At 59.8% G+C, this 26,218-nt stretch overlaps 3 protein-coding genes across 4 annotated transcripts in view; 1 reads left to right on the plus strand and 2 right to left on the minus strand.

Annotated features, from left to right (window-relative positions):
- Positions 1-26,218, plus strand: part of LOC138683166 (synaptophysin-like protein 1) — a 65,270-nt gene that overhangs the window by 8,760 nt on the left and 30,292 nt on the right. Inside the window, exons 4-5 of one of the 2 annotated variants that reach the window (XR_011322854.1) lie at positions 699-875; positions 1,129-3,089. Coding sequence is in view for 1 of the 2 variants with exons in the window: in XM_069774690.1 (XP_069630791.1) it covers positions 699-875; positions 1,129-1,248 (297 nt within the window). In the remaining variant the exon portion in view is untranslated. Of the gene's footprint in view, positions 1-698; positions 876-1,128; positions 3,235-26,218 lie in introns of those variants that run through there. The other variant, XM_069774690.1, reaches the window with a different exon arrangement.
- On the minus strand, positions 3,871-8,733 carry LOC104324846 (trypsin-like). The gene is made up of 4 exons (XM_069774731.1): positions 8,194-8,733; positions 6,872-7,197; positions 4,703-4,839; positions 3,871-4,259 (listed from the first exon to the last, which is right to left on the minus strand). The coding sequence occupies exons 1-4, from the start codon at positions 8,604-8,606 to the stop codon at positions 4,107-4,109; spliced, it is 1,029 nt and encodes a 342-aa protein (XP_069630832.1). The 5' UTR covers positions 8,607-8,733; the 3' UTR covers positions 3,871-4,106.
- Positions 14,959-23,410, minus strand: LOC138683109 (kallikrein-8-like). The gene is made up of 5 exons (XM_069774633.1): positions 23,365-23,410; positions 22,993-23,146; positions 17,589-17,854; positions 15,652-15,788; positions 14,959-15,111 (listed from the first exon to the last, which is right to left on the minus strand). The coding sequence occupies exons 1-5, from the start codon at positions 23,408-23,410 to the stop codon at positions 14,959-14,961; spliced, it is 756 nt and encodes a 251-aa protein (XP_069630734.1).

Consider the following 26,218-nt stretch of genomic DNA (forward strand, 5'->3'; position numbering starts at 1 on the left):
TGCCTGGCCTACAACTCCCATGAGCCTTTGGGTTCCCCACCCCATTGTGAGGCATCATGGGAGTTTGAGTCTTGGTCCTCACCCCCCCCAATATGTGGGTTGAGGGACCCATGGGTGGGGAGGAAGGGGAGATTTTGGGGGGGATGACACATATTTTGGGGGACACACACACATTTTGGGGGGGTCAATAACCCCCCTCTGAACTTCTCTCCTGCTGCTGCCGTGGACAGGACACGGGGTAAGTGCCCCGCCCTCTTTTTTGGGGGCCTTATCCCCACCCCAAACCCCCGATCCCCCAATTTTTTCCCCCAAATCCTGGAGGGGCGGGAGGGGCAAGAAACCGCCTGAGCTGCGGGTGCGAGAATTGGGGTTCGCCCCCTCCCAGTGTGGAGCAAGTGGGCTCCGTGGGTCTTGGGTCCCCTCCCACCCCCAAATTTTGGGGTGTGTGTCCCCCCCCCCAGGTCTGTGGATCTTGGGGTCCACCCCAGTTGTCCCCTCCCACCGCCAAATTTTGGGGGGGGGGGTGTCCCCCACATCGGTTGTACTCAACGTCCGCCCCGGTTGTCCTCTCCCACTCCCACCTTCTGGGGTCCGCCCCCCAGGTCCCGAACCAATCATGTTGTGCCCCGCCCCTCATTTTTGGGGTCCCCCTAATCCCACCCCTCCCCAAAAAATGTGTCGTGTCCCCCCCCCGCCAGGATTTCTTGACCACCGTGGCCTTCTCCTTCCTGTGGCTGGTGAGCTCTTCGGCGTGGGCCAAGGCCCTCGCGGACGTCAAGACCTCGACGATGGCCCCCCTGCCCCACTGCGTCCCCCCCATGGCGACCTGCTTCCCCGCAGGGGTCACCCCCATGGGGTCCCTCAACGTCTCCGTGGTGGGTCCCCAGGGCTGCGAAAAGGGGAAACTGAGGCAGGGCTTGGGTGGTTGAGGAACCTCTTGGAAAAAACCCAAGGTTCGGCGTAGACCGTGGGAGCGGGCGTTGAGGCCGGGGGGAGATAAGTGGGGAAACCGAGGCAAATCCGGGTGGGATTTGGCGGGGAGGGGGGTTTGGAGATCTTGGGGAAACTGAGGCACGGGAGGGGGTGGGATTTCCGGGTGGTTTTACATCTTCCCCTCCCACCTCCCAGGTTTTCGGCTTCCTCAACTTGGTGCTTTGGGCCGGCAGCTCTTGGTTCGTCTACAAGGAGACCAATTTCCACCGCCCGGCTTCGCCGCCCCCCGCCGCCGCCGTGCCGGCTGCCATGTAACCCCCGCCACGCCCCCCCTCCCCTGGCGTGGCTCTACGGTGCGTGTTCTCACCACTCCCACCGCCCCACGCTTCCCATCCCCACCACGTGCTTGTCACCGGCGCCGTCTTGAGTCCTTCACCGGGGAGATGCCACCAAATCCTTTTTTTTTTTTTTTTTTTCTTTGGGTGGGGGTTGGTTGTTGTTTTTTTAGTATTGCTAAATTTGGTGTGTTTTGGGGCGTTTTCGGGCTTTTTTTTTTTTGTTTTTTTTTTTAAGCTTATTTTATTGCCGGAGGAGACGCGAGCCGCCCGGCGGGAGGCGCCGCTGAGGCCGCGGGTGGAAGAAGGTCAGAGCGTTCCTCAAGGGGCGGGGTGGGCGCGTCCCGACCGCGGCCGCCGCGTGGGTTGGGTGCTGGGTGGGGGCCCCACCGGCGGAGCGGCGTCCGCCCCTCGGCGCCGGCACGGCTTGGGCGGCGTTGGCTTGGCCTCCTCCGGTTGGCCCCGGGCACGGATCAGCCGTGGTTGGAGCAGGGTGAGGTGGGGACGTTGGGAGATGAGGTCACGCTCACCTTGGCCGGTCTTAGCCGGATCCTTTTTCGGCCTCTTCCGATTGGTCTGTGTAGGGATTGGTCAAGTTGGATCTTGATTCGAATTGACCAATCGTTGGGTTGGTCTTCTTGCAGGCTTTGGTTGACCGTTGGTGGTCCAGACCTGGGGTCGGTGATCGGCGTTGGGGTTGGACAAGACTTGGCTCGGCCCATTCCGGTGGTCCTGGGTAGGGATTGGCCAAGTTGGTCTTGACCTAGGTTGACCATCAGGTTGAGTTAGACCAGATTTGGGTTGGCCTTGTCTCATTGGCTCGTTGTAGACCTCGGCTCAGCCCATTCCGGTGGTCCTGGGTAGGGATTGGCCAAGTTGGTCTTGACCTAGGTTGACCATCAGGTTGAGTTAGACCAGATTTGGGTTGGCCTTGTCTCATTGGCTCGTTATAGACCTCGGTTGACCTTTGGGGCTTGCTCTGTCCAGACCTGGGGTTGGTCATCAAGAGCAGGGTCGGACCACGCCGGGATCGGCCAATTGCTGTTGGGCTGTGTAGGGATTGGCTCAAGTTGTCCAAGATTTGCCTTGAGTTGGTCAAGACCAGGGTCGACCGTTAACGCTTGGCCAGATCCAGATCTAGAGTCAACCATTGGTGGCTGGGCTGGAGCAGATCCGGACTGGCCTCTTCCGATTGGCCCGGGCCAAAGACTTAATTTGGCCATTGTTGGTTGCTTTGATCAAGACTGTGATTGGTTGTTGGGTTTGGCTTCGGTTGGGTTCTTCTAGGCCTAGGTGGGTCATCGTGGTTGGCTCAGCCCAGACCTTGGTCTCTTCCTGTTTGGCTCCTTCAAGACCTGGATTGACCAAGGTTGGCTTTGCGTCTTCCCGGTTGGGCGGGTCAAGACCTGGCGTGACCAACGGCGGTTGGCTGAGTCGAGCTTGCTTTTCCTCTGATTGGCCTGTTCCTGACCTACGGTAATCATCGGTGGTTGAGTAGGCGGAGACTCTCTGGTGACGCCATTGGTCCAGACTGGGATCGACCTCTTCCAGTTGAGTCTTCCTCAACGCACGTTGACTGCCGATGACCCATCTCCATCCACACCCGGCTTCCCCCCCCCCAAACCCCGCCCCCTCCATCCTCTCAGGGCTCCACCCATGGGCGTCAGGGCTCCACCCATGGGTGTGGGGACACCCCTGACACGCCCTGCCCAGGTCCCCAACTCCTCCCACCCTCGGGGACCGGACAGGGACGAACACTACAGTCCCCACCATCGCACTCTTCCTCATCTTCATCTTTCCTTTGGGGGGGGGGGGTCATTGGTGGCCCCGCCCACCCCTCCTTTCCCGCTGTTACGTGAATGTCCCCTCATGTCACTTCCTCTCTGGAGGGGCGGTCCCTGTCCCTGTCCTGCCCCCCCTGCCATTTTTTTTCTGCAACTGCCTCAATAAAGAGATTATTGTAGAACCCCAAGAATCCGTATCTGGGGGGGTGGGGGGGGGCGGGGCTTCACCTACAAAGACCCTCCCACTCCAGGTTGGGACATTTTGGAGGGGGTGGGGGTGTGACCGGAAAAATTTGGGATGGGACGGGAAGTAGAGACGGACTCAAAAATTTGGTTTTGCTCCTAAATTTATTGTTCCTACCCCCAAATTTGTCCCCCCCTTTGTGACGTCGGGTCCACGGCTCTGTCCCCGCCCCCCCCCCCCCCGTCCCTCCCCATATCTTATGTCCTCCATGGTGGCCGAGATGGTGGCCCGGATCTGTGGTCGATGGTGGCCCAGCTCCATGTCTTTGTGGTCCTAGTCATAGTCTGTGGTGGCTCAAGTCCGTGTCTTTATGTCCCTAGCTGTTCTCCATGGTGGCCCAGATTGTGGTCCATGGTGGCCCAGCTCCTTGGTTGATGGTGGCCCGGATCTGTGGTCGATGGTGGCCCAGCTCTGTGATCCGTGGTGGCCCAGCTCCATGTCTTTGTGTCCCTAATCATAGTCCGTGGTGGCTCAAGTCCGTGTCTTTACGTCCCTAGCTGTTCTCCGTGGTGGCCCAGATTGTGGTTGATGGTGGCCCAGCTCTGTGATCCGTGGTGGCCCAGCTCCATGTCTTTGTGTCCCTAATCATAGTCCGTGGTGGCTCAAGTCCGTGTCTTTATGTCCCTAGCTGTGCTCCATGGTGGCCCAGATTTGTGGTTGATGGTGGCCCAGCTCCGTGTCTTTGTGTCCCTAATCATAGTCCGTGGTGGCTTATCCGTGTCGTTACCTCCCTAGCTGTCACCCGTGGTGGCCCCTCTCCGTGGCCCCTCCCGGTGGTCCTCGGTGGCCCGCCTGGGGGCTCGCCGGCTCCTAGTTGCGATTCATGGTGTCCTGGATCCAGCCCACGTAGTTGCAGACGCGGGTGTAGACCCCCGGGCGCCCGGGCAGGGCGCACGTTTGCAACCCCCACGACACGATGCCTTGGAGGGTCCCGTTACACGACAGCGGACCCCCGGAGTCACCCTAGGGAGAGAAGGGACAGCGGGGTTATTTTTGGGGGGGGGCGGAGCTTTGGGGACACCCCCAGGGCGTGGCCAGCGCTGGAGGACACGTGGGCTTGGGGGGACATCAAGGTGGGATTGGCGGGACGTCGAACTTGGATTGGGGGGACATCGAGGCGGGATTGGCGGGGCAGCTTGAGATTGGGTGGCTGGGGGGGCGGGGGCGGAGATGTGGATTTTGGGGGGCGGGGCAGCCGTGGATTTGGGGGGGGGAGTGTTTTTGGGGGGGGCCCACGACGCAACTTGGGGGCTACCGTGAGTTTGGGGTTCCTCCTACCCAACGGGAAGCAACAAATCGGGGCGACGGGGGTGGTGGGTGTTTGCCCAAGATGGGACACCGGTAGGTTTCGGGGTGGGGTGGAGGGATTTGGGGGTGCCCCGCCCCGGACCCCGCCCCCCCGATACCTGGCAGGAGTCGATGCGCTGGTTGCGCACCCCGGCGCAAAGCATGTTGGGAGTGATGCGTTGGGGGTAGGCCTGGCGGCAGATGGAAGGGGGGACGATGTCCACGTAGGCGCAGATCAGGTGCCGGGGGATGGTCACTGCGGGGGGGGGGGGGTGAGAGAGGCATGGGGAGGGGTCTGGGGGGGTCGGGGACACCCCCAGGGGCTGCTGGGCTGCTCTGGGCCCTACTCACAGGTTACTCACAGGTTACTCACAGGTTACTCACAGGTTACTCACAGGTTACTCACAGGTTATGCATCAGATACTTACAGATTGCTCCTAGGCTACTTGGAGGTTCCCTACCAGTTACTTACAGGTTATGCGTTGGTTACTATGAGGTTACGTATAGGTTATGCATCGGTTTCTCATCAATTCCTCATACGTTAGTCGTAGGTTACTCATCGCTTACTTCTAGGTTGCTCCAGCTTTGCTGTGATACTAGCCGGCTCCGCCCCAACTTCCCCCCGGGCTCACTCCGACTTTCACCCCAGGTTTGCTACGCCTTTACTAACAGTTTACTATGACCGGGCTTGGATTTTTACCCCGGGTTTCTCCTGCCAGCTTTGCTCTGGTGTTAGTGTGGCCCTGCCACCACAGGCTCGCTACGCCTTTACCTCGGGTTTACTATAGGTTTACTGCTTTACTGCGGTTTTACTGGGAGTTTACTGCTTTACTATGGTTTTACTAGGAGTTTACTGCAGGTTCACTGCTTTGCTATGGGTTTACTGGGAGTTTAGTGCTTTGCTACGGATTTACTGCTTTACTAGGGGTTTTCTAGGAGTTTGCTGTTTTGCTATGGGTTTACTATGAGGTATTATGGGTTTATTATGGGTTTAGTAGGAGTTTACTATGGGTTTACTACGGGTTTACTGCTTTAGTATGGGTTTAGTTAGAGTTAACTGAACGTTCTGCTTCACTACGGGTTTACTACTTTACTAGAGTTTACTATGGGTTTACTGCTTTACTATGGGTTTACTGTGGGTTTATTGTTTTGCTAGGGGTTTACCATGAGTGTATTACGGGCTTACTATGATTTTAGTAGGAATTTACTACAAGTGTTTTGCTCTCCTGTGGGTTTACTGCTTTACTCGGGGTTTAGGAGGAGTTTACTATGGGTTTAGTAGGAGTTTATGGGTTTACTGGGGGTTTGCTGCTCTACTATGGGTTTGGTAGGAGCTTACTCCCAAGTGTCCTGCTTTACTGCTTTACTATGGGTTTAGTAGGATTTTACTACGGGTTTAGTAGGAGTTCATGGGTTTACTGGGGGTTTATTGCTCTACTATGGGTTTAGGAGGAGTTTACTCCAAGTGTTTTACTTTCCTATGGGTTTACTATGTGTTTAGTGCTCTATGGGTTCAATTTGGCTTTACTACAGGTCTACGATGGGGTTACTACAGGTCTGCTACGGGTTTACTATGGGTTTAGTAGGAGTTTACTATGGGTTTAGTAGGAGTTTATGGGTTTATTGCGGGTTTGCTGCTTTACTATGGGTTTGGTAGGAGTTTACTATGGGTTTACTGTTTTAGTATGGGTTTAGTAGGAGCTTATGGGTTTACTGGGGGTTTGCTGCTTTACCATGGGTTTAGTAGGAGTTTACTCCAAGTGTTCTACTTTCCTATGGGTTTACTATGTGTTTAGTGCTCTAAGGGTTCACTTTGGCTTTACTACAGGTCTGCGATGGGGTTACTACAGGTCTGCTACGGGTTTACTATGGGCTTAGTCGGAGTTTACTATGGGTTTAGTAGGAGTTTATGGGTTTACTGGGGGTTTGCTGCTCTACTATGGGTTTGGTAGGAGTTTACTATGGGTTTACTGTTTTAGTATGGGTTTAGTAGGAGCTTATGGGTTTACTGGGGGTTTGCTGCTTTACCATGGGTTTAGTAGGAGTTTACTGCCAGTGTTCTACTTTCCTATGGGTTTACCACGCGTTTAGTGCTCTATGGGTTCGCGATGGCTTTACTCCGGGTTTGCGACAAGGTTACTCCGGGTTTACTACAAGGTTACTCCGGGTTTACTACAAGGTTACTCCGGGTTTACTAGGGGGTTACTACGGGTTTACTACGCGTTTGCTGCCTTGCTAGGGGTTTACCACGGGGTTTTCCTACGCCTTTCCTCCCGGCGGCGTCTCACCTTGCGGGGTGGTGATGGTGCCCCAGCCGGAGACGAGGCAGGTGGTGCCGGGCGGGGCGCAGGCGCGGGGGAGGGCGAGGGGCTGCACGGCGCGGTTCAGGGCCACGGGCCGGTCGAGTTTGAGGAGGAGGAGGTCGTTGTCGAGGGTGACGCGGTTGAAGGCGGGGTGGGGGATGGCCTTCGTCACCAGGCGGTTCTGCTCCGTCCCCTCCTGCTGCTGCAGGTTGTTCTCGCCCAGGCGCAGGCGGAGGCCTCTGGGGGGGGGGGGTGCGGCCCCGCCCCCGGGGAGGGGACAGGGGGTGGGGACATGGGTGGGGTGGGGGCGGGGAGGGGGGGACATGGGGGGAGGGGTGAGGACGGGGGTGGGACACGCGGGGACATGGATGGGACGTGGGAGAGGTGACAGGGATGGGACACGGGTGGGACGTTGGGACACGGGTGGGACATGGAGGGGACAGAGGTGGGACACGTGGGGACACGGATGGGACAAACGCGGATGGGACACGGGGAAACGCGGGGACACGTGGCAGGGAAAGTTGGGGGGGACGCACGTGGGGACAGTCGCAGCTCCGCACCCCACTGGTGTCCCCCCAGGACGTGTTGTCCCTCGTCCTTCTGCCACGTAGCCTGTCCCCGTGTCCCATGTCCCCGTCCCCACCCATGTCCCCACGCCCATCCCTTGTCCCCAACCGTGTCCCCATGTCCCTGTCCCCATGTCCCCGTCCCCACCCATGTCCCCCTGTCCATCCCTTGTCCCCAACCGTGTCCCCATGTCCCTGTCCCCATGTCCCCGTCCCCCACCCGTGTCCCCACGCCAATGCCTTGTCCCCACCCATGTCCCCACGCCCATCCCACGTCCCCCAACCGTGTCCCCATGTCCCTGTCCCAATGTCCGTGTCTCTTGGCCATGTCCCCATGCCCATCCCACGTCCCCCATCCATGTCCCCATGCCCATCCCTTGTCCCCCAACCATGTCCCCACGCCCATCCCTTGTCCCCAACTGTGTCCCCATGTTCCTGTCCCCCACCCGTGTCCCCACGCCAATCCCTCGTCCCCACCCATGTCCCCACCGCCCATCCCACGTCCCCCAACCGTGTCCCCATGTCCATGTCTCTTGGCCATGTCCCCATGCCCTTCCCTTGTCCCCACGCCCATCCCTCGTCCCCAACTGTGTCCCCACGTCCCTGCCCCCACGTCCATGTCCCCCACCCATGTCCCCACGCCCATCCCTCGTCCCCAACCGCGTCCCCACACCCACCCCTCGTCCCCCAACCATGTCCCCGTCCCCCCCCCCCCGTCTCCGTCCGCGTCCCCACCTGCTGTTGCAGTGCGCGGCCGAGAGCACCCAGTTGTCCCGCAGGAGGATCCCCCCGCAGCGCACGGGGCTGTAGATATAAACCTGCCAGGGCTGGGAGAAGGGGATGCAGGGGTAACCCCCGATGATCCTGTCCTCGTCCTTCGTCCCCTGCCCGTTCCCTGGGGACGCGGGGACGCAGGTCGGTTCCGTCCCGTCCCTGATTTCCCTTTGGCCGGGAGGACACGAGCCGCGAGACGTGTCCTGGCTGTTGGCTCCTCCTGCCGGAAGGACGTGGGTCACCAGATGTCCCTTCCCCAGGTTCTCTCCCTGGGGACATGGGCCACCAGAAATGTCTCCTCCATGGGGATGTGGGCCACCAACATCCCCTACCCAAGTTGTTTCCATGGGGACGTGAGCCACCAGAAATGTCTCCTCCATGAGGACACGGGCCACCAATGTCCCCTCCCCAAGTTCTTTCCATGGGGACGTGGGCCACCAGACTTGTCTATTCCATGGGGACACCGGCCACCAGAGTTGTCCCCTCCCCAAGTTCTTTCTGTGGGGATATGGGCCACCAGAAATGTCTCCTCCATGGGGACACGGGCCACCAGAGTTGTCCCTTCCCCAAGTTCTCTCCATGGGGATGTGGGCCACCAGACTTGTCTCTTCCATGGGGAAATGGGCCACCAGACATGTCTCCTCCATGGGGACACGGGCCACCAACGTCTCCTCCCCAGATTCTCTCTGTGGGGACATGGGCCACCAGAAATGTCTCCTCCGTGGGGACACGGGCCACCAGAGTTGTCCCCTCCCCAGGTTCCCTCCGTGGGGACACAGGCCACCAGACTTGTCTTCTCCATGGGCACATGGGCCACCAGAAATGTCTCCTCCATGGGGACATGGGCCACCAACATCCCCTCCCCAAGTTCTTTCCATGGGGATGTGGGCCACCAGAGTTGTCTCCTCCATGGGGACATGGGCCACCAACATCCCCTCCCCAAGTTCTTTCCATGGGGATGTGGGCCACCAGAGTTGTCTCCTCCATGGGGTTGTGGGCCACCAATGTCCCCTCCCCAGGTTTTCTCCATGGGGATGTGGGCCACCAGAAATGTCTCCTCTGTGAGGACACGGGCCACCAATGTCCCCTCCCCAGGTTCTTTCCATGGGGACACGGGCCACCAGACTTTTCTCCTCCATGGGGACACGGGCCACCAGAGTTGTCCCCTCCCCAGGTTCTCTCCATGGGGACGTGGGCTACCAGAGTTGTCTCCTCCATGGGGACACGGGCCACCAATGTCCCCTCCCCAGGTTCTTTCCATGGGGACACGGGCCACCAGAGTTGTCTCCTCCGTGGGGACACGGGCCACCAGAGTTGTCCCCTCCCCAGGTTCCCTCCGTGGGGACGTGGACACGGAGGGGGGGGGGGGGGGGCGGAGGGGACCCCACGTACCCGTCAGCAGCAGGAGGAGCAACGTGATGGGCAGCAGCTCCATGACCCTGAGGGGGACATGGAGGACGGTCAGGGCGGGACGCTGGTCTGGCCCCGCCCTCCTGCCTGGCCCCACCCTCCTACCTGGCCCCGCCCTCCTGCCCGCCCCTCCGTCTGTCCCTGCCTCCTTCCTTCCATCCCTCCTTCCTCTCTTTCCTTCTGCCTTCCATTCTGCCTCCATCCCCTTTCTTCTTTCCTTCCCTTCTTCCTTCTTCCATCCCTGCTTCCATCCTTCTTCCTCCTTCCTTCCTCCTTTTCTCTTTCCATCCTTCTTTCATCTTCCTTCCTCCTTCCATCCTTCCTTAAATCCTTCATTCCATCCCTCCTTCCTTCATTTTTCCTTCCTTCACTCCTTCCATCCAGCCTTCCTTTTGTCGCTCCTTCCTTTCTTCTCTCCTTCCATCCTTCTTCCTTCCTTCCCTCCTTCTCTCCCACCTTCCTTCCATCCCTTTTTCCTTCCATCCCTCCTTCCTCCCTCCTTCCTTCCACCCCTTCCGTCCTTTCCTCCTTCCATCCCTCCTTCCTTTCCTCCTTCCTTCCATCCCTTCTTCTGTCCTTTCCTCCTTCCTGCCTCCTCCCTTCCCTCCCTCCCTCCTTCCTTCCCTCCTTTCTTCCCTCCTTCCTTCCCTTCTTCCTTCCATCCCTCCTTCCTTCCCTGTTTCCTTCCATCCCTCCCTCCTTCCTTCCTCCTTCCCTCCCTTCTCCAGCCTTCCTTCCATCTCTCCTTCCTTCTTCATTCCCTCTTTCTTTCCTTCCTTCTCCTATCTCTTCCACCCCTCCATCCCTCCTTCTATCCCTCCTTCCCTCCTTCCTTCCATCCTTTCCTTTCCATCTCTCCTTCCTTCCTCCCTCCCTCCCTCTTTCTTTCCTTCCTTCTTCCACCCCTCCTTCCTTCCATCCATCCTTCTTTCCTTCCCTCCTTCCTTCCTTCCCTCCTTCCATCCTTCTTTCCTCCTTCCATCCCTCCTTCCTTCCTCCTTCCCTCTCTCCTTCCCTCCTTCCCTTCTTCCCTCCATCCCTCCTTCCCTCTTTCCATTCTTCTTTCCCTCCTTCCCTCTCTGCTTCCCTCCTTCCTTCCATCCTTTCCTCCTTCCATCCCCCCTTCCATGTCTCCTTCCTTCTTCCCTCCCTCCCTCTTTCTTTCCTTCCTTCTTCCACCCCTCCTTCCTTCCCTCCTTCCCTCCTTCCCTCCTTCCCTCCTTCCTTCCATCCCTCCTTCCCTCTTTCCATTCTTCTTTCCCTCCTTCCCTCTCTGCTTCCCTCCTTCCTTCCATCCTTTCCTCCTTCCATCCCCCCTTCCATGTCTCCTTCCTTCTTCCCTCCCTCCCTCTTTCTTTCCTTCCTTCTTCCACCCCTCCTTCCTTCCCTCCTTCCCTCCTTCCCTCCATCCATCCTACTTTCCTTCCCTCCTTCTTTCCCTCCCTCCTTCCATCCTTCTTTCCTCCTTCCATCCTTCTTTCCTTCCCTCCTTCCCTCCTTCCCCCCTCCTTCCCTCCTTCCCTCCATCCATCCTTCTTTCCTTCCCTCCTTCCCTCCCTCCTTCCATCCTTCTTTCCTCCTTCCATCCCTCCTTCCCTTCTTCCCCCTGTCCCTCCTTTCCTCCTTCCATTCTTCTATCCCTCCTTTCCTCCTTCCCTCCCTCCTTCCATCTCTCCTTCCTTCTTCCCTCCCTCCCTCTTTCTTTCCTTCCTTCTTCCACCTCTTCCACCCCTCCTTCCTTCCTCCTTCCCTCCATCCCTCCTTCCCTACTTCCCTCCTTTCCTCCTTCCTTCTTTCCTTCCTTCCCTCCTTCCTTCCTCCTTCCTTCTTTCCTTCCTTCCTTCTTTCCTTCCTTCCCTCCCTCCTTCCTCCTTCCTTCCCGTCTTCCCTCCATCCCTCCTTTCCTCCTTCCATCCTTCTTTCCTTCCCTCCCTCCTTCCCTCCTTCCTCCCTCCTTCCCCGCTCCTTCCCCATCCCGTCCCTCGTTCCCGTCCCCATCCCTGTCCCCCCCCCCCCCCCGCCGTCACCTTCCGTCCCCGACGTCCCGGTTCTCCTCGATCCCGTCGCTCCTGTGGGTGCCCACGGGTGCGCGTTGGGTGGGTGAAGGCGGTGGGGGGGGGGGCCGTGGGGTGGGGGTTTTGTGCCCCAGTGGGAGGGGCTGGGTCACCCTGCCCCGCCCCCTTTAGGGATTTTGGGGGGGTGGGGAGGGGGGAGGGACGTAACGGAGCGAGGACGGAGGGATGCTCGCGGGGCGCCCACGTTTCTCCGTGTGTGCCCAGAGATCTGGGTGTCCCCCCCCCCAGTTGCTCCCAGTACTCCCCAGTTGGACTCGGGAGCTTCTTCCCAGTTAGGGAGGAGGAGGGAGGAGGAGGCGGCGATTCCGGGTTCCCTGCCAGCACCCCGGGGCGGAGCGATGCTTTTGTGGGTGCCGGGACGCCCGCGTTCCCTCCCGGTGCGGTTTGGCAAAGCCCGTCCCGTCACGTTGCCTCCCCCCTCCTTTTTTCCCCCGGCCTCAGTTTCCCTCCAGCCTCGTTATCTGCTCTAATTACCCCATAACGCGGCCAGGGCGGGGTGGGGTGGCGATTCGGCTCAGTGACTCATTGCCTTTCTCCCCCCCCCCCTTGCTCCAACGCCGCCGGCGCCGCCGGTGACACGACGGCTTCGGAGGGGAGCGAAAGCTCCCGCGATGTTTTTTGGGGGGCTCCGCTCCGTCCGCAAGTACCGTATCGAGGGATGGGGACGTGTTCTCCCCCCCCCACCCCCAAAATCCGGCCCATTTTTTAGTTTGGTTTTGGCTCGCTTCTGCCCGGTTTGGCCCAGCTTGGCCCACTTCGGACGGCTTCTGCCTGATTTGGGGTCACCCAAAATGATTTGGCCAATTTCTACCTGATTTTGGCCCGCTTTTGCCCGATTTTGTTCACTTTTGCCCAATTTTGCCCACTTCTGCCCGATTTTGGCTCACTTCTGCCCAATTTGTCCCACTTCCGCGTAAGTTTGGCCCGCTTTTGCCCGATTTTGTTCACTTTTGCCCAATTTTGCCCACTTCTGCCCGATTTTGGCTCACTTCTGCCCAATTTGTCCCACTTCCGCGTAAGTTTGGCTCACTTCTGCCCGATTTTGCCCACTTCTGCCCAATTTTGCCCACTTCTGCCCAATTTTGGCTCACTTCTGCCCAATTTGTCCCACTTCCGCATAAGTTTGGCTCACTTTTGCCTGATTTTGCCCACTTCTGCCCATTTTGGCTCACTTCTGCCCAGTTTGGCCCACTTCTGCCTGATTTTGCCCACTTTTGCCTGCCTTTGCCCACTTCTGCTCCGTTTGACCCACTTTGGCCCGATATCACCCACTTCTGCCTGATTTTGCCCACTTCTGCCGATTTTGGCTCAATTCTGCCCAATTTGGCCCACTTCTGCCCGATTTTGGCTCACTTCTGCTCAATTTGGCCCAGTTTTGCCCAATTCGGACCGCCTCTACCTGATTTTGGGTGACTCCTGCCCGATTTGGCCCATTTCTGCCTGATTTTGGCCCACTTGTGCCTGATTTTGGTTCACTTCTGCCCCATTTGGCCCACTTTTGACCGATTTTACCTATTTTCTGCCTGATTTTGCCCACTTCTTCCTAATTTTGCCAGCTTTTGCCTGCCTTTGTCCAGTCTGTCCAGTCCTGCTCAGTTTGACCCACTTTGGCCCAATTTAGCCCACTTCTGCCTGATTTCGCCCGCTTCTGCCCAATTTTGGCTCACTTCTCCCCAGATTGGCCCACTTTTGACCAATTTTGCCCATTTCTGCCTGATTTTGGCTCACTTCTGCCTGATTTTAGCTCATTTCTGCCCGATTTGGCCCACTTCTGCCTGATTTTGCCTGTTTCTGCCCCATTTGGCCTAATTTGGCCCACTTCTGCCCGATTTTGGCTCCCTTTTGCCCAATTTTGCCCATTTTTGCCCGCCTTTGCCTAGTCCTCTTCCATTTGCCCCACGTTTGCCCCCCAAGGGGTCAAGAGTTGCCGTGGAGATGCAAGGGGAGGGGTTTATTGGGGGTGGGGTCAGTCCATCCGTGGTGGCCGTTGTCCATCCGTGGTGGCCATGATCCATCCCTGGTGGTCATTGTCCATCTGTGGTGGTCATGGCCCATCCGTGGTGGTTGTGGCCCATCCGTGGTGGGCTTGGGCCATCCATGGTGGCCATGGGCCACCTGTGGTGGGCTTGGGCCATCCGCGGTGGCTGTGGTCCATCTGTGGTGGTCATTGTCCATCTGTGGTGGCCATGGTCCTTCCGTGATGGTCATGGCCCATTTGTGATGGTCGTGGTCCAGCCACGGTGGTCATGGTCCATCCATGGTGGCCATGGTCCATCCGTGGTGGTCGTGGTCCAACCATGGTGGGCTTGGGCCATCCATGGTGGTCTTGGGCCATCCGTGGTGGCTGTGGGCCATCCGTGGTGGTCATGGTCCATCTGTGGTGGGGTCGGTCTGGTCACTGCGGGGTTAGTGGCACGTTCAGTCCATTTGTGGTGGCATCGGTTTGTCCATGGTGGGTTGGAGTGGTCATGGTGGGGGTCAGTCCAGCCATGATGGGATCAGCCCAACCATGGTGGAGTCCATGGTGGGGCCAGTCCATCTGTGGTGGGGCCAGTGTCTCCATGATGGCGTCAGCCCGGTCATGACGGTGGACCTGGAGTGTCTGTGGTGATGTCACTCCATCCATGGTGGAGTCCATGGTAGGGTCAACCCAACCATGATGATGTCAGCCCAGCCACGGTGGGGTAGGTCAGGCCATGGTGGGGTTCATTGGTTCCTGATTGGGTCAACCCAACCGTGATAGGGTCAACCCAACCGTGATGGCGTCAACCCAACAATGATGCCGTCAACCCAACCATGATGGGGTCAACTCAACCATGATGGGGTCAACTCAACCATGATGGGGTCAACTCAACCATGATGCCATCAACCCAACAATGATGCTGTCAACCCAACCATGATGGCATCAACCCAACTGTGATGGGGTCAACCCAACCATGATGGGGTCAACTCAACCATGATGGGGTCAACTCAACCATGATGCCATCAACCCAACAATGATGCTGTCAACCCAACCATGATGGCATCAACCCAACTGTGATAGGGTCAACCCAACCATGATGGGGTCCATTGCTGGGGGGGTGCCACTCCATCCGTGATGGCATTGGTGGCTCTGTGGTAGGGTCGATCCTTTCTTGGTGGCTTCAACCTTTCCGTGGTGGGCTCAGATAGTTCCCTGGTGGGTTCTGTGGTGGGGTTGGTGGGTCTGGGGGGGGGGTCAGAAGGTCCGGGGGGGGCCGAGGAGGACTCAGACCCCCCCTATCGTCTCCCGGATCCATGGCAGGTAGTTGTAGACCTCGCTGTAGACCCCCGGCTTCCCCGCTTGCCCGCAGGGGTGGTCACCCCACGAGACGATGCCTTGCAGGACCCCGTTGCAGATGAGAGGTCCCCCCGAGTCACCCTGGGGACAAAAGGGACGATGATGGGACCTTGGCCACGGTCCCCGGCCAGGGAGGACGCACGTGGCCACCGGTGGGGACAACCGTTGTCGGGACCTAGAGACGTGGGAGCGGGCGCAGCGAGGTGGCTGGGTTGGGGTGACGGGGACCCAAGAGACGTGGCCAAGAGACAACGGTCACGTCTTGAAGGCCAGGAGACCAAAGGGACGTGGTTCCGGGTGGTGGCAACGGGACGCGGGGACACGGTGACATCTCAAAGCCGAGGGGACCGAAGGCCCGTGGCTATGGGAGGTGGGTACGTAGGGATGGGACGTGAAGATGTGTCCGTGTTTTTGGAGCCCAAGGGACGAGGGGGACAGGAGGGAGGTGGCTGTGGGACACGGGGACGAGGCGGTGGGACGTGGTGGACGAGGTGGTGGGATGTGGTGGACGAGGTGATGGGACGCGGCTACATCTCAAAGCCAATGGGACAAGGAAGGGGCTGTGGGACATGGTGATGGGACACGGGGACGTGGTGATGGGACACGGGGACCTGGAGGTACCTGGCAGGAGTCCTTGCCCCCCGCCGCCACGCCGGCACACAACATGCCCTCGGTGATTTTGCTGCCGTAGGCCGTCCGGCACTGGTTGTCACCCACCACGGTGACGTTCACGCATTGGGGGGTGTCGGGGAAGGACTCTGGGGGGGGACGGGGGGACACGTGTCCAACCTGGGCCAGGGATCTGGGCCCCAGACACCCGTGTCCCTTCAGAGATGCCACCACCCAACCCGATGGCGGTTGAGGTGTCCATCCCTTGGCCACCAGTGTCCCTTCTTGGAGATGCCACCACCCAACCCAATGCAGGTTGAGTTGGCCACCCGTGTCCCTTCTCTTGAGAGATGCCACCACCCAACCAATGTGATTTGAAGCGTCCATCCTTTGGCCACCTGTGTCCCTTCTCGGAGATGCCACCACCCAACCCAATGCAAGTTGAGATGTCCATCCTTTGGCCACCAGTGTCCCTTCTTGAAGATGCCACCACCCAACCAATGCAAGTTGTCCATCCCTTGGCCACCAGTGTCCCTTCTTGGAGATGCCACCACCCAACCCAATGCAGGTTGAGTTGGCCACCTGTGTCCCTTCTCTTGAGAGATGCCACCACCCAACCAATGTGATTTGAAGTGTCCCTCCTTTGGCCACCCGTGTCCCTTCTCGGAGATGCCACCACCCAACCCAATGCAAGTTGAGATGTCCATCCTTTGGCCACCAGTGTCCCTTCTTGAAGATGCCACCACCCAACCAATGCGAGTTGACATGTCCATCCCTTGGCCACCCGTGTCCCTTCTCCTCGGAGATGCCACCACCCAACCAATGCAAGTTGTCCATCCCTTGGCCACCAGTGTCCCTTCTTGGAGATGCCACCACCCAACCCAATGCAGGTTGAGTTGGCCACCTGTGTCCCTTCTCTTGAGAGATGCCACCACCCAACCAATGTGATTTGAAGTGTCCATCCTTTGGCCACCCGTGTCCCTTCTCGGAGATGCCACCACCCAACCCAATGCAAGTTGAGATGTCCATCCTTTGGCCACCAGTGTCCCTTCTTGAAGATGCCACCACCCAACCAATGCGAGTTGACATGTCCATCCCTTGGCCACCCGTGTCCCTTCTCCTCGGAGATGCCACCACCCAACCAATGCAAGTTGTCCATCCCTTGGCCACCAGTGTCCCTTCTTGGAGATGCCACCACCCAACCCAATGCAGGTTGAGTTGGCCACCTGTGTCCCTTCTCTTGAGAGATGCCACCACCCAACCAATGTGATTTGAAGTGTCCATCCTTTGGCCACCCGTGTCCCTTCTCGGAGATGCCACCACCCAACCCAATGCAAGTTGAGATGTCCATCCTTTGGCCACCAGTGTCCCTTCTTGAAGATGCCACCACCCAACCAATGCGAGTTGACATGTCCATCCCTTGGCCACCCGTGTCCCTTCTCCTCGGAGATGCCACCACCCAACCAATGCAAGTTGTCCATCCCTTGGCCACCAGTGTCCCTTCTTGGAGATGCCACCACCCAACCCAATGCAGGTTGAGTTGGCCACCTGTGTCCCTTCTCTTGAGAGATGCCACCACCCAACCAATGTGATTTGAAGTGTCCATCCTTTGGCCACCCGTGTCCCTTCTCGGAGATGTCACCACCCAACCCAATGAGACTTGAGTTGTCCATCCCTTGGCCACCAGTGTCCCTTCTCTTGAGAGATGCCACCACCCAACCCAATGCAAGTTGAGATGTCCATCCCTTGGCCACCCGTGTCCCTTCTCCTCGGAGATGCCACCCCCCAACCAATGCGAGTTGTCCATCCCTTGGCCACCAGTGTCCCATCTCCTCGGAGATGCCACCACCCAACCCAGTGCAAGTTGAGATGTCCATTCCTTGGCCACCCGTGTCCCATCTCCTTGGAGATGTCACCACCCAACCGGAACGCCGTGGTCCTCCCCGTACCCTGGGGACTGGTGGTGGTTCCCCATCCCATCACGGTGCAGTTGGTTCCGGTGACCGGCGGACTTGTGGGCAGGACCAGGGGTCGGACGTAGGGTGTGATGGTGAAGGGCGGCTCCACGCGCAAGAGCATGAGGTCGTGGGCGTAGGCGCCGTCTCCTTCCACGGTGCCAAAGCCGGGGTGGACCACGATGTCCACGGCCACGGCGTACTGCTCCTGCCCCGTCGGCGTGGCCAGGCTGCGCTCTCCTGCCCGTACCTGGATGTGGCTGGGGTGGGGGGGGGACGGGACACGCGAGGGGACACGCGAGGGGACACGTGAGGGACGTGGTAGCACGTTGGGGGACGTGGGAGGGCGTGGTTGGGGACACCGGGGACGTGGTCGTGGTGGGACGTGGTCATGGAGGGATGGGGACGTTGGGTGGCGTGGCTGGGGACGTGGGGGATGTGGTCGTGGTGGGACGTGGTCATGGAAGGATGTGGCCATGGTGGGACGTGGTCATGGAGGGATGGGGACATGAGGGATGGGGACATAAGGGTTGGGGACATTGGCTGGCGTGGCTGGGGACATGGGGGACATGGTCGTGGTGGGACATGGTCGTGGTGGGACATGGTCATGGTGGGCTGTGGCCATGGTGGGCCGTGGTCACGGAGGGATGGGGACATTCAAGGGCGTGGCTGGGGACACGGGGGACGTGGTCATGGCGGGACGTGGTCATGGTGGGACGTGGTCATGGTGGGACGTGGTCATGGAGGGATGGGGACATGAGGGATGGGGATGTTGGGGGCCGTGGCTGGGGACACAGTCATGGTGGGACGTGGTCATGGAAGGATGTGGCCATGGTGGGATGGGGACATTGGGGATCACGTCTGGGGACACGGGGGACGTGGTCATGGTGGGACGTGGTCACAGAGGGATGGGGACATTCGAGGGCGTGGCTGGGGACACGGTCATGGTGGGACGTGGTCGTGGTGGGACGTGGTCATGGAGTGATGGGGACATTGGATGGTGTGACTGGGGACACAGGGGACATGGTCACGGTGGGACGTGGTTGTGGAAGGACGTGACCATGGTGGGATGTGGCCATGGTGGGATGGGGACATTTGAGGGCGTGGCTGGGGACACAGTCATGGTGGGACATGGTCATGGTGGGACGTGGTTGTGGTGGGACGTGGCCATGGAGGGATGGGGACACGAGGGTTGGGGACGTTGGGGGTCATGGCTGGGGACACGGTCATGGTGGGACACGGTTGTGGTGGGACATGGTCATGGTGGGATGTGGCCATGGTGGGACGTGGCCATGGTGGGACGTGGTCACGGAGGGATGGGGACATTCGAGGGCGTGGTTGGGGACACGGTCATGGTGGGACGTGGTCACGGTGGGACGTGGTCGTGGTGAGACATGGTCATGGAGGGTTGGGGACATTCGAGGGCGTGGTTGGGGACACGGTCATGGTGGGACACGGTCATGGTGGGACATGGTCATGGTGGGACATGGTCATGGTGGGACATGGCCATGGTGGGATGTGGTCGTGGTGAGATGTGGTCACGGAGGGTTGGGGGCATTCGAGGGTGTGGCTGGGGACACGGTCGTGGTGGGACACGGTCGTGGTGGGACATGGTCATGGTGGGACACGGTCGTGGTGGGACATGGTCGTGGTGGGACATGGTCATGGTGGGACACGGTCGTGGTGGGCCGTGGCCGTGGTGGGACGTGGTCACGGAGGGTTGGGACACGAGGGTTGGGGACGTGAGGGACATGACGGTGGAGGGACGGGGCACAGGTGACGATGACCCAGTTCTTTTCCCCGTTCCCCTCCCAGTTCCTCCCAGTTCCCCTCCCAGTGCTTCCTGCTTCCCCTCCCAGTTCCTCCCAGTGCTCCCAGTGCCTTCCAGTGCACTCCCAAAAGCCCCAGTGCCCCTCCCAGTGCCCCCCCCAGTGCCTTCCAGTGTTCCCAGTGCCCCCCAGTGTCCCCACTGCCCCCCCCCCTCTCCACCAGGTCTAGCAATGGGTGGCCGTGAGCACCCACTGGGTGCTGAGCAGGGCTCCCAGTACATTCCAGTTCCACTCCCAGTGCCCTTTCCAGTGCCTCCCAGTGCTCCCAGTTCCATTCCCAGTGCCCTAATTCTCCTTCCATCATCCCAGTCCCACTTCCAGTGCCTCCCAGTGCTCCCAGTTCCATTCCCAGTGCCCTAATTCCCCTTCCATCATCCCAGTCCCACTTCCAGTGCTCCCAGTCCCCCTCCCAGTGCCCGCCCCCCCCCCAGACTGGTCCAGCAGTGGGCTGCCATGAGCACCCACTGGGTGCTGAGCAGGGCTCCCAGTACATTCCAGTTCCACTCCCAGTGCCCTTTCCAGTGCCTCCCAGTGCTCCCAGTTCCATTCCCAGTGCCCTAATTCTCCTTCCATCATCCCAGTCCCACTTCCAGTGCCTCCCAGTGCTCCCAGTTCCATTCACAGTGCCCTAATTCCCCTTCCATCATCCCAGTCCCACTTCCAGTGCTCCCAGTCCCCCTCCCAGTGCCCGCCCCCCCCCCAGACTGGTCCAGCAGTGGGCTGCCATGAGCACCCACTGGGTGCTGAGCAGGGCTCCCAGTACATTCCAGTTCCACTCCCAGTGCCCTTTCCAGTGCCTCCCAGTGCTCCCAGTTCCATTCCCAGTGCCCTAATTCTCCTTCCATCATCCCAGTCCCACTTCCAGTGCCTCCCAGTGCTCCCAGTTCCATTCCCAGTGCCCTAATTCCCCTTCCATCATCCCAGTCCCACTTCCAGTGCTCCCAGTCCCCCTCCCAGTGCCCGCCCCCCCCCCAGACTGGTCCAGCAGTGGGCTGCCATGAGCACCCACTGGGTGCTGAGCAGGGCTCCCAGTACATTCCAGTTCCACTCCCAGTGCCCTTTCCAGTGCCTCCCAGTGCTCCCAGTTCCATTCCCAGTGCCCTAATTCTCCTTCCATCATCCCAGTCCCACTTCCAGTGCCTCCCAGTGCTCCCAGTTCCATTCCCAGTGCCCTAATTCCCCTTCCATCATCCCAGTCCCACTTCCAGTGCTCCCAGTCCCCCTCCCAGTGCCCGCCCCCCCCCCAGACTGGTCCAGCAGTGGGCTGCCATGAGCACCCACTGGGTGCTGAGCAGGGCTCCCAGTACATTCCAGTTCCACTCCCAGTGCCCTTTCCAGTGCCTCCCAGTGCTCCCAGTTCCATTCCCAGTGCCCTAATTCTCCTTCCATCATCCCAGTCCCACTTCCAGTGCCTCCCAGTGCTCCCAGTTCCATTCACAGTGCCCTAATTCCCCTTCCATCATCCCAGTCCCACTTCCAGTGCTCCCAGTCCCCCTCCCAGTGCCCGCCCCCCCCCCAGACTGGTCCAGCAGTGGGCTGCCATGAGCACCCACTGGGTGCTGAGCAGGGCTCCCAGTACATTCCAGTTCCACTCCCAGTGCCCTTTCCAGTGCCTCCCAGTGCTCCCAGTTCCATTCCCAGTGCCCTAATTCTCCTTCCATCATCCCAGTCCCACTTCCAGTGCCTCCCAGTGCTCCCAGTTCCATTCCCAGTGCCCTAATTCCCCTTCCATCATCCCAGTCCCACTTCCAGTGCTCCCAGTCCCCCTCCCAGTGCCCGCCCCCCCCCCAGACTGGTCCAGCAGTGGGCTGCCATGAGCACCCACTGGGTGCTGAGCAGGGCTCCCAGTACATTCCAGTTCCACTCCCAGTGCCCTTTCCAGTGCCTCCCAGTGCTCCCAGTTCCATTCCCAGTGCCCTAATTCCCCTTCCATCATCCCAGTCCCACTTCCAGTGCTCCCAGTCCCCCTCCCAGTGCCCCCAATTCCCCTCCCAGTGCCCCCCATTCCCCTCCCATGGCCCCAATCCCACTCCCAGTGTCCCCCATTCCCCTCCCAGTGCCCCCAATTCCCCCCCCCAGTGTCCCCCATTCCCCTCCCACGGCCCCAGTCCCCATCCCAGTGCTCCCAGTCCCCCTCCCAGTGCCCCCAATTCCCCTCCCAGTGCTCCCATTCCCCTCCCAGTGCTTCCCACTCCCCCCCCCCCAAACCTGGTCCAGCAGTGGGCTGCCATGAGCACCCACTGGGTGCTGAGCAGGGCTCCCAGTACATTCCAGTTCCACTCCCAGTGTCCCCCATTCCCCTCCCATGGCCCCAATCCCACTCCCAGTGCTCCCAGTCCCCCTCCCAGTCCCCCCATTCCCCTCCCACAGCCCCAATCCCCTTCCCAGTGCTCCCAGTCCCCCTCCCAGTGCCCAATTCCCCTCCCAGTGCCCCCAATTCCCCCCCAGTGTCCCCCATTCCCCTCCCACGGCCCCAGTCCCCTTCCCAGTGCTCCCAGTCCCCCTCCCAGTGCCCCCCATTCTCCTCCCAGTGCCCCCCATTCCCCTCCCGTGGCCCCAATCCCACTCCCAGTGCTCCCAGTCCCCCTCCCAGTGCCCCCCATTCCCCTCCCACGGCCCCAGTCCCCTTCCCAGTGCTCCCAGTCCCCCTCCCAGTGCCCCCCATTCTCCTCCCAGTGCCCCCCATTCCCCTCCCATGGCCCCAATCCCACTCCCAGTGCTCCCAGTCCCCCTCCCAGTGCCCCCCATTCCCCTCCCACGGCCCCAGTCCCCTTCCCAGTGCTCCCAGTCCCCCTCCCAGTGCCCCCCATTCTCCTCCCAGTGCCCCCCATTCCCCTCCCGTGGCCCCAATCCCACTCCCAGTGCTCCCAGTCCCCCTCCCAGTGCCCCCCATTCCCCTCCCACGGCCCCAGTCCCCTTCCCAGTGCTCCCAGTCCCCTTCCCAGTGCCCCCAATTCCCCTCCCAGTGCCCCCCATTCCCCTCCCACGGCCCCAGTCCCCTTCCCAGTGCTCCCAGTCCCCCTCCCAGTGCCCCCCATTCTCCTCCCAGTGCCCCCCATTCCCCTCCCGTGGCCCCAATCCCACTCCCAGTGCTCCCAGTCCCCCTCCCAGTGCCCCCCATTCCCCTCCCACGGCCCCAGTCCCCTTCCCAGTGCTCCCAGTCCCCTTCCCAGTGCCCCCAATTCCCCTCCCAGTGCCCCCCATTCCCCTCCCACGGCCCCAGTCCCCTTCCCAGTGCTCCCAGTCCCCCTCCCAGTGCCCCCCATTCTCCTCCCAGTGCCCCCCATTCCCCTCCCGTGGCCCCAATCCCACTCCCAGTGCTCCCAGTCCCCCTCCCAGTGCCCCCCATTCCCCTCCCACGGCCCCAGTCCCCTTCCCAGTGCTCCCAGTCCCCTTCCCAGTGCCCCCCATTCCCCTCCCACGGCCCCAGTCCCCTTCCCAGTGCTTCCAGTCCCCCTCCCAGTGCCCCCAATTCCCCTCCCAGTGCCCCCCATTCCCCTCCCACGGCCCCAGTCTCACTCCCAGTGCTCCCAGCGCCCCTCCCAGTGCCTCCCCGTCCCCCCCCGAACCTGGTGCGGCAGTGGGCGGCCGTGAGCACCCACTGGGTGCTGAGCAGGGCCCCCCCGCACTGGCGCTGGTCGAAGTAGAAGAGGAGGACGAGGCCGGGGTGGGTGGCGGGGGGGCACTCGCTGCCCCCCAGGATCCGCTCGCCCCACGGCCGGCCTTGATGGGGGGGGGGGACACATTGTTACTGGGAGCTACTGGGACACCCCCACCCCCACCCTGGGGGCACCCACGGGGACACCCCCCCCCCCCCATCCCCACCCTTGGGACCCCAACCTGGGGACCCCCCCCGCCCACCCAAAGGACCCCCCCCACCCTCCACCCCACCCCATAATGGGGACCCCTCCCCCTTTCCCAGTACCCCCCCAACTTCTTACTGGGAGTCACCAGCGCCAGGAGGAGGAGGAGGCGAAGGGCCGCCATGGTGGGGGGGCCAGGGGTTGGGTGCTGGGTGGGGGGGTGCTGGGTGCCCCCTTGGCTATCAAGGCTCTTCGTTAATTATTAACCGGGGCTCGTTAACTCGCCCCCCCCCCCATGTTTACTTGATGACGTTCCCCGCGCAGGTGCCACGTTCACACCCCACCCCCTCCTGCCCCACGGCGTGGGGAGGGGGGACATGGGGGTCCCAGTGGGGTGGTTATGGGGTGAAGTGGGTCCCTATAGTATCTATAGGGCAAAGTGGGTCCCTACGGAATCTATGGGGTGGAGTGGGTCCCCTACGGTATCTATGGGGTGAATTAGGACCCTATGGTATCTATGGGGTGAAGTGGGTCCCTACGGTATCTATGGGGTGAAGCGGGACAGCCCTGAATACTTGGGTCCCCTATGGTATCTATGGGGTGAATTAGGACCCTATGGTATCTATGGGGTGAAGTGGGTCACCTACAGCATCTATGGGGTGAAGTGGGTCCCTACGGTATCTATGGGGTGGAGTGGGACAGCCCCGAATGCTTGGGTCCCCTACGGTATCTATGGGGTGAATTAGGACCCTATGGTATCTATGGGGTGAAGTGGGTCCCTATAGTATCTATGGGGTGAAGTGGGTCCCTACGGTATCTGTGGGGTGGAGTGGGACAGCCCCGAATGCTTGGGTCCCCTATGGTATCTATGGGGCAGAGTGGGTCCCTACGGTATCTGTGGGGTGTAGTGGGTCCCTATAGTATCTATGGGGTGAAGTGGGTCCCCTACGGTATCTATGGGGCAAAGTGGGTCCCTACGGTATCTATGGGGTGAAGTGGGACAGCCCTGAACGCTTCGGTCCCCTACGGTATCTATGGGGCAGAGTGGGTCCCCTACAGTATCTATGGGGTGAATTAGATAGCTACAGTATCTATAGGGCAAAGTGGGTCCCTATGGTATCTATGGGGTGAAGTGGGTCCCTACGGTATCTATGGGGTGAAGCGGGACAGCCCTGAATACTTGGGTCCCCTATGGTATCTATGGGGTGAATTAGGACCCTATGGTATCTATGGGGTGAAGTGGGTCACCTACAGCATCTATGGGGTGAAGTGGGTCCCTACGGTATCTATGGGGTGGAGTGGGACAGCCCCGAATGCTTGGGTCCCCTACGGTATCTATGGGGTGAATTAGGACCCTATGGTATCTATGGGGTGAAGTGGGTCCCTATAGTATCTATGGGGTGAAGTGGGTCCCTATGGTATCTATGGGGTGGAGTGGGACAGCCCCAAATGCTTGGGTCCCCTATGGTATCTATGGGGCAAAGTGGGTCCCTACGGTATCTATGGGGCAGAGTGGGTCCCTACGGTATCTATGGGGTGAAGTGGGTCCCTATAGTATCTATGGGGTGAAGTGGGTCCCTACGGTATCTATGGGGTGGAGTGGGACAGCCCCGAATGCTTGGGTCCCCTACGGTATCTATGGGGCAGAGTGGGTCCCTACGGTATCTGTGGGGTGTAGTGGGTCCCTATAGTATCTATGGGGTGAAGTGGGTCCCCTACGGTATCTATGGGGCAAAGTGGGTCCCTACGGTATCTATGGGGTGAAGTGGGACAGCCCTGAACGCTTCGGTCCCCTACGGTATCTATGGGGCAGAGTGGGTCCCCTACAGTATCTATGGGGTGAATTAGATAGCTACAGTATCTATAGGGCAAAGTGGGTCCCTATGGTATCTATGGGGTGAAGTGGGTCCCTACGGTATCTATGGGGTGAAGCGGGACAGCCCTGAATACTTGGGTCCCCTATGGTATCTATGGGGTGAATTAGGACCCTATGGTATCTATGGGGTGAAGTGGGTCACCTACAGCATCTATGGGGTGAAGTGGGTCCCTACGGTATCTATGGGGTGGAGTGGGACAGCCCCGAATGCTTGGGTCCCCTACGGTATCTATGGGGTGAATTAGGACCCTATGGTATCTATGGGGTGAAGTGGGTCCCTATAGTATCTATGGGGTGAAGTGGGTCCCTATGGTATCTATGGGGTGGAGTGGGACAGCCCCAAATGCTTGGGTCCCCTATGGTATCTATGGGGCAAAGTGGGTCCCTACGGTATCTATGGGGCAGAGTGGGTCCCTACGGTATCTATGGGGTGAAGTGGGTCCCTATAGTATCTATGGGGTGAAGTGGGTCCCTACGGTATCTATGGGGTGGAGTGGGACAGCCCCGAATGCTTGGGTCCCCTACGGTATCTATGGGGCAGAGTGGGTCCCTACGGTATCTGTGGGGTGTAGTGGGTCCCTATAGTATCTATGGGGTGAAGTGGGTCCCCTACGGTATCTATGGGGCAAAGTGGGTCCCTACGGTATCTATGGGGTGAAGTGGGACAGCCCTGAACGCTTCAGTCCCCTACGGTATCTATGGGGCAGAGTGGGTCCCCTACAGTATCTATGGGGTCAATTAGGTAGCTACATTATCTATAGGGCAAAGTGGGTCCCTATGGTATCTATGGGGTGAAGTGGGTCCCTACGGTATCTATGGGGTGAAGCAGGACAGCCCTGAATACTTGGGTCCCCTATGGTATCTATGGGGCGAATTAGGACCCTACGGTATCTATGGGGTGAAGTGGGTCACCTACAGCATCTATGGGGTGAAGTGGGTCCCTACGGTATCTATGGGGTGGAGTGGGACAGCCCCGAATGCTTGGGTCCCCTACGGTATCTATGGGGCAGAGTAGGTACCTATGGGGCGAAGTGGGTCCCCTATGGTATCTATGGGGCAAAGTGGGTCCCTATAGTATCTGTGGGGCAAAGTAGGTCCCTACGGTATCTGTGGGGT

This window comes from Haliaeetus albicilla, chromosome 31, assembly GCF_947461875.1.
Source record: "Haliaeetus albicilla chromosome 31, bHalAlb1.1, whole genome shotgun sequence".
Classification (NCBI taxonomy): Eukaryota; Metazoa; Chordata; class Aves; order Accipitriformes; family Accipitridae; genus Haliaeetus; species Haliaeetus albicilla.

Excerpts from the sequence above, each read along its gene's own strand:
- LOC104324846 (XM_069774731.1), bottom strand. The coding sequence starts at position 8,606 with ATGGAGGAGACATTTCTGGTGGCTCACGTCCCCATGGAAACAACTTGG. Across the intron at positions 7,198-8,193 it reads CTCTCGGCCGCGCACTGCAA|CCGCCCCCACCCCACCCATG; the intron begins CAGCAGGTGGGG and ends GTCCCCCCCTCC. Across the intron at positions 4,260-4,702 it reads AGCGCATCGACTCCTGCCAG|GGTGACTCCGGGGGTCCGCT; the intron begins GTATCGGGGGGG and ends TTCTCTCCCTAG.
- LOC138683109 (XM_069774633.1), bottom strand. The coding sequence starts at position 23,410 with ATGGCGGCCCTTCGCCTCCTCCTCCTCCTGGCGCTGGTGACTCCCA. Across the intron at positions 17,855-22,992 it reads GCCGCCCACTGCCGCACCAG|CCACATCCAGGTACGGGCAG; the intron begins GTTCGGGGGGGG and ends CCCCCACCCCAG. Across the intron at positions 15,789-17,588 it reads AACCACCACCAGTCCCCAGG|AGTCCTTCCCCGACACCCCC; the intron begins GTACGGGGAGGA and ends GTCCCCCCCCAG.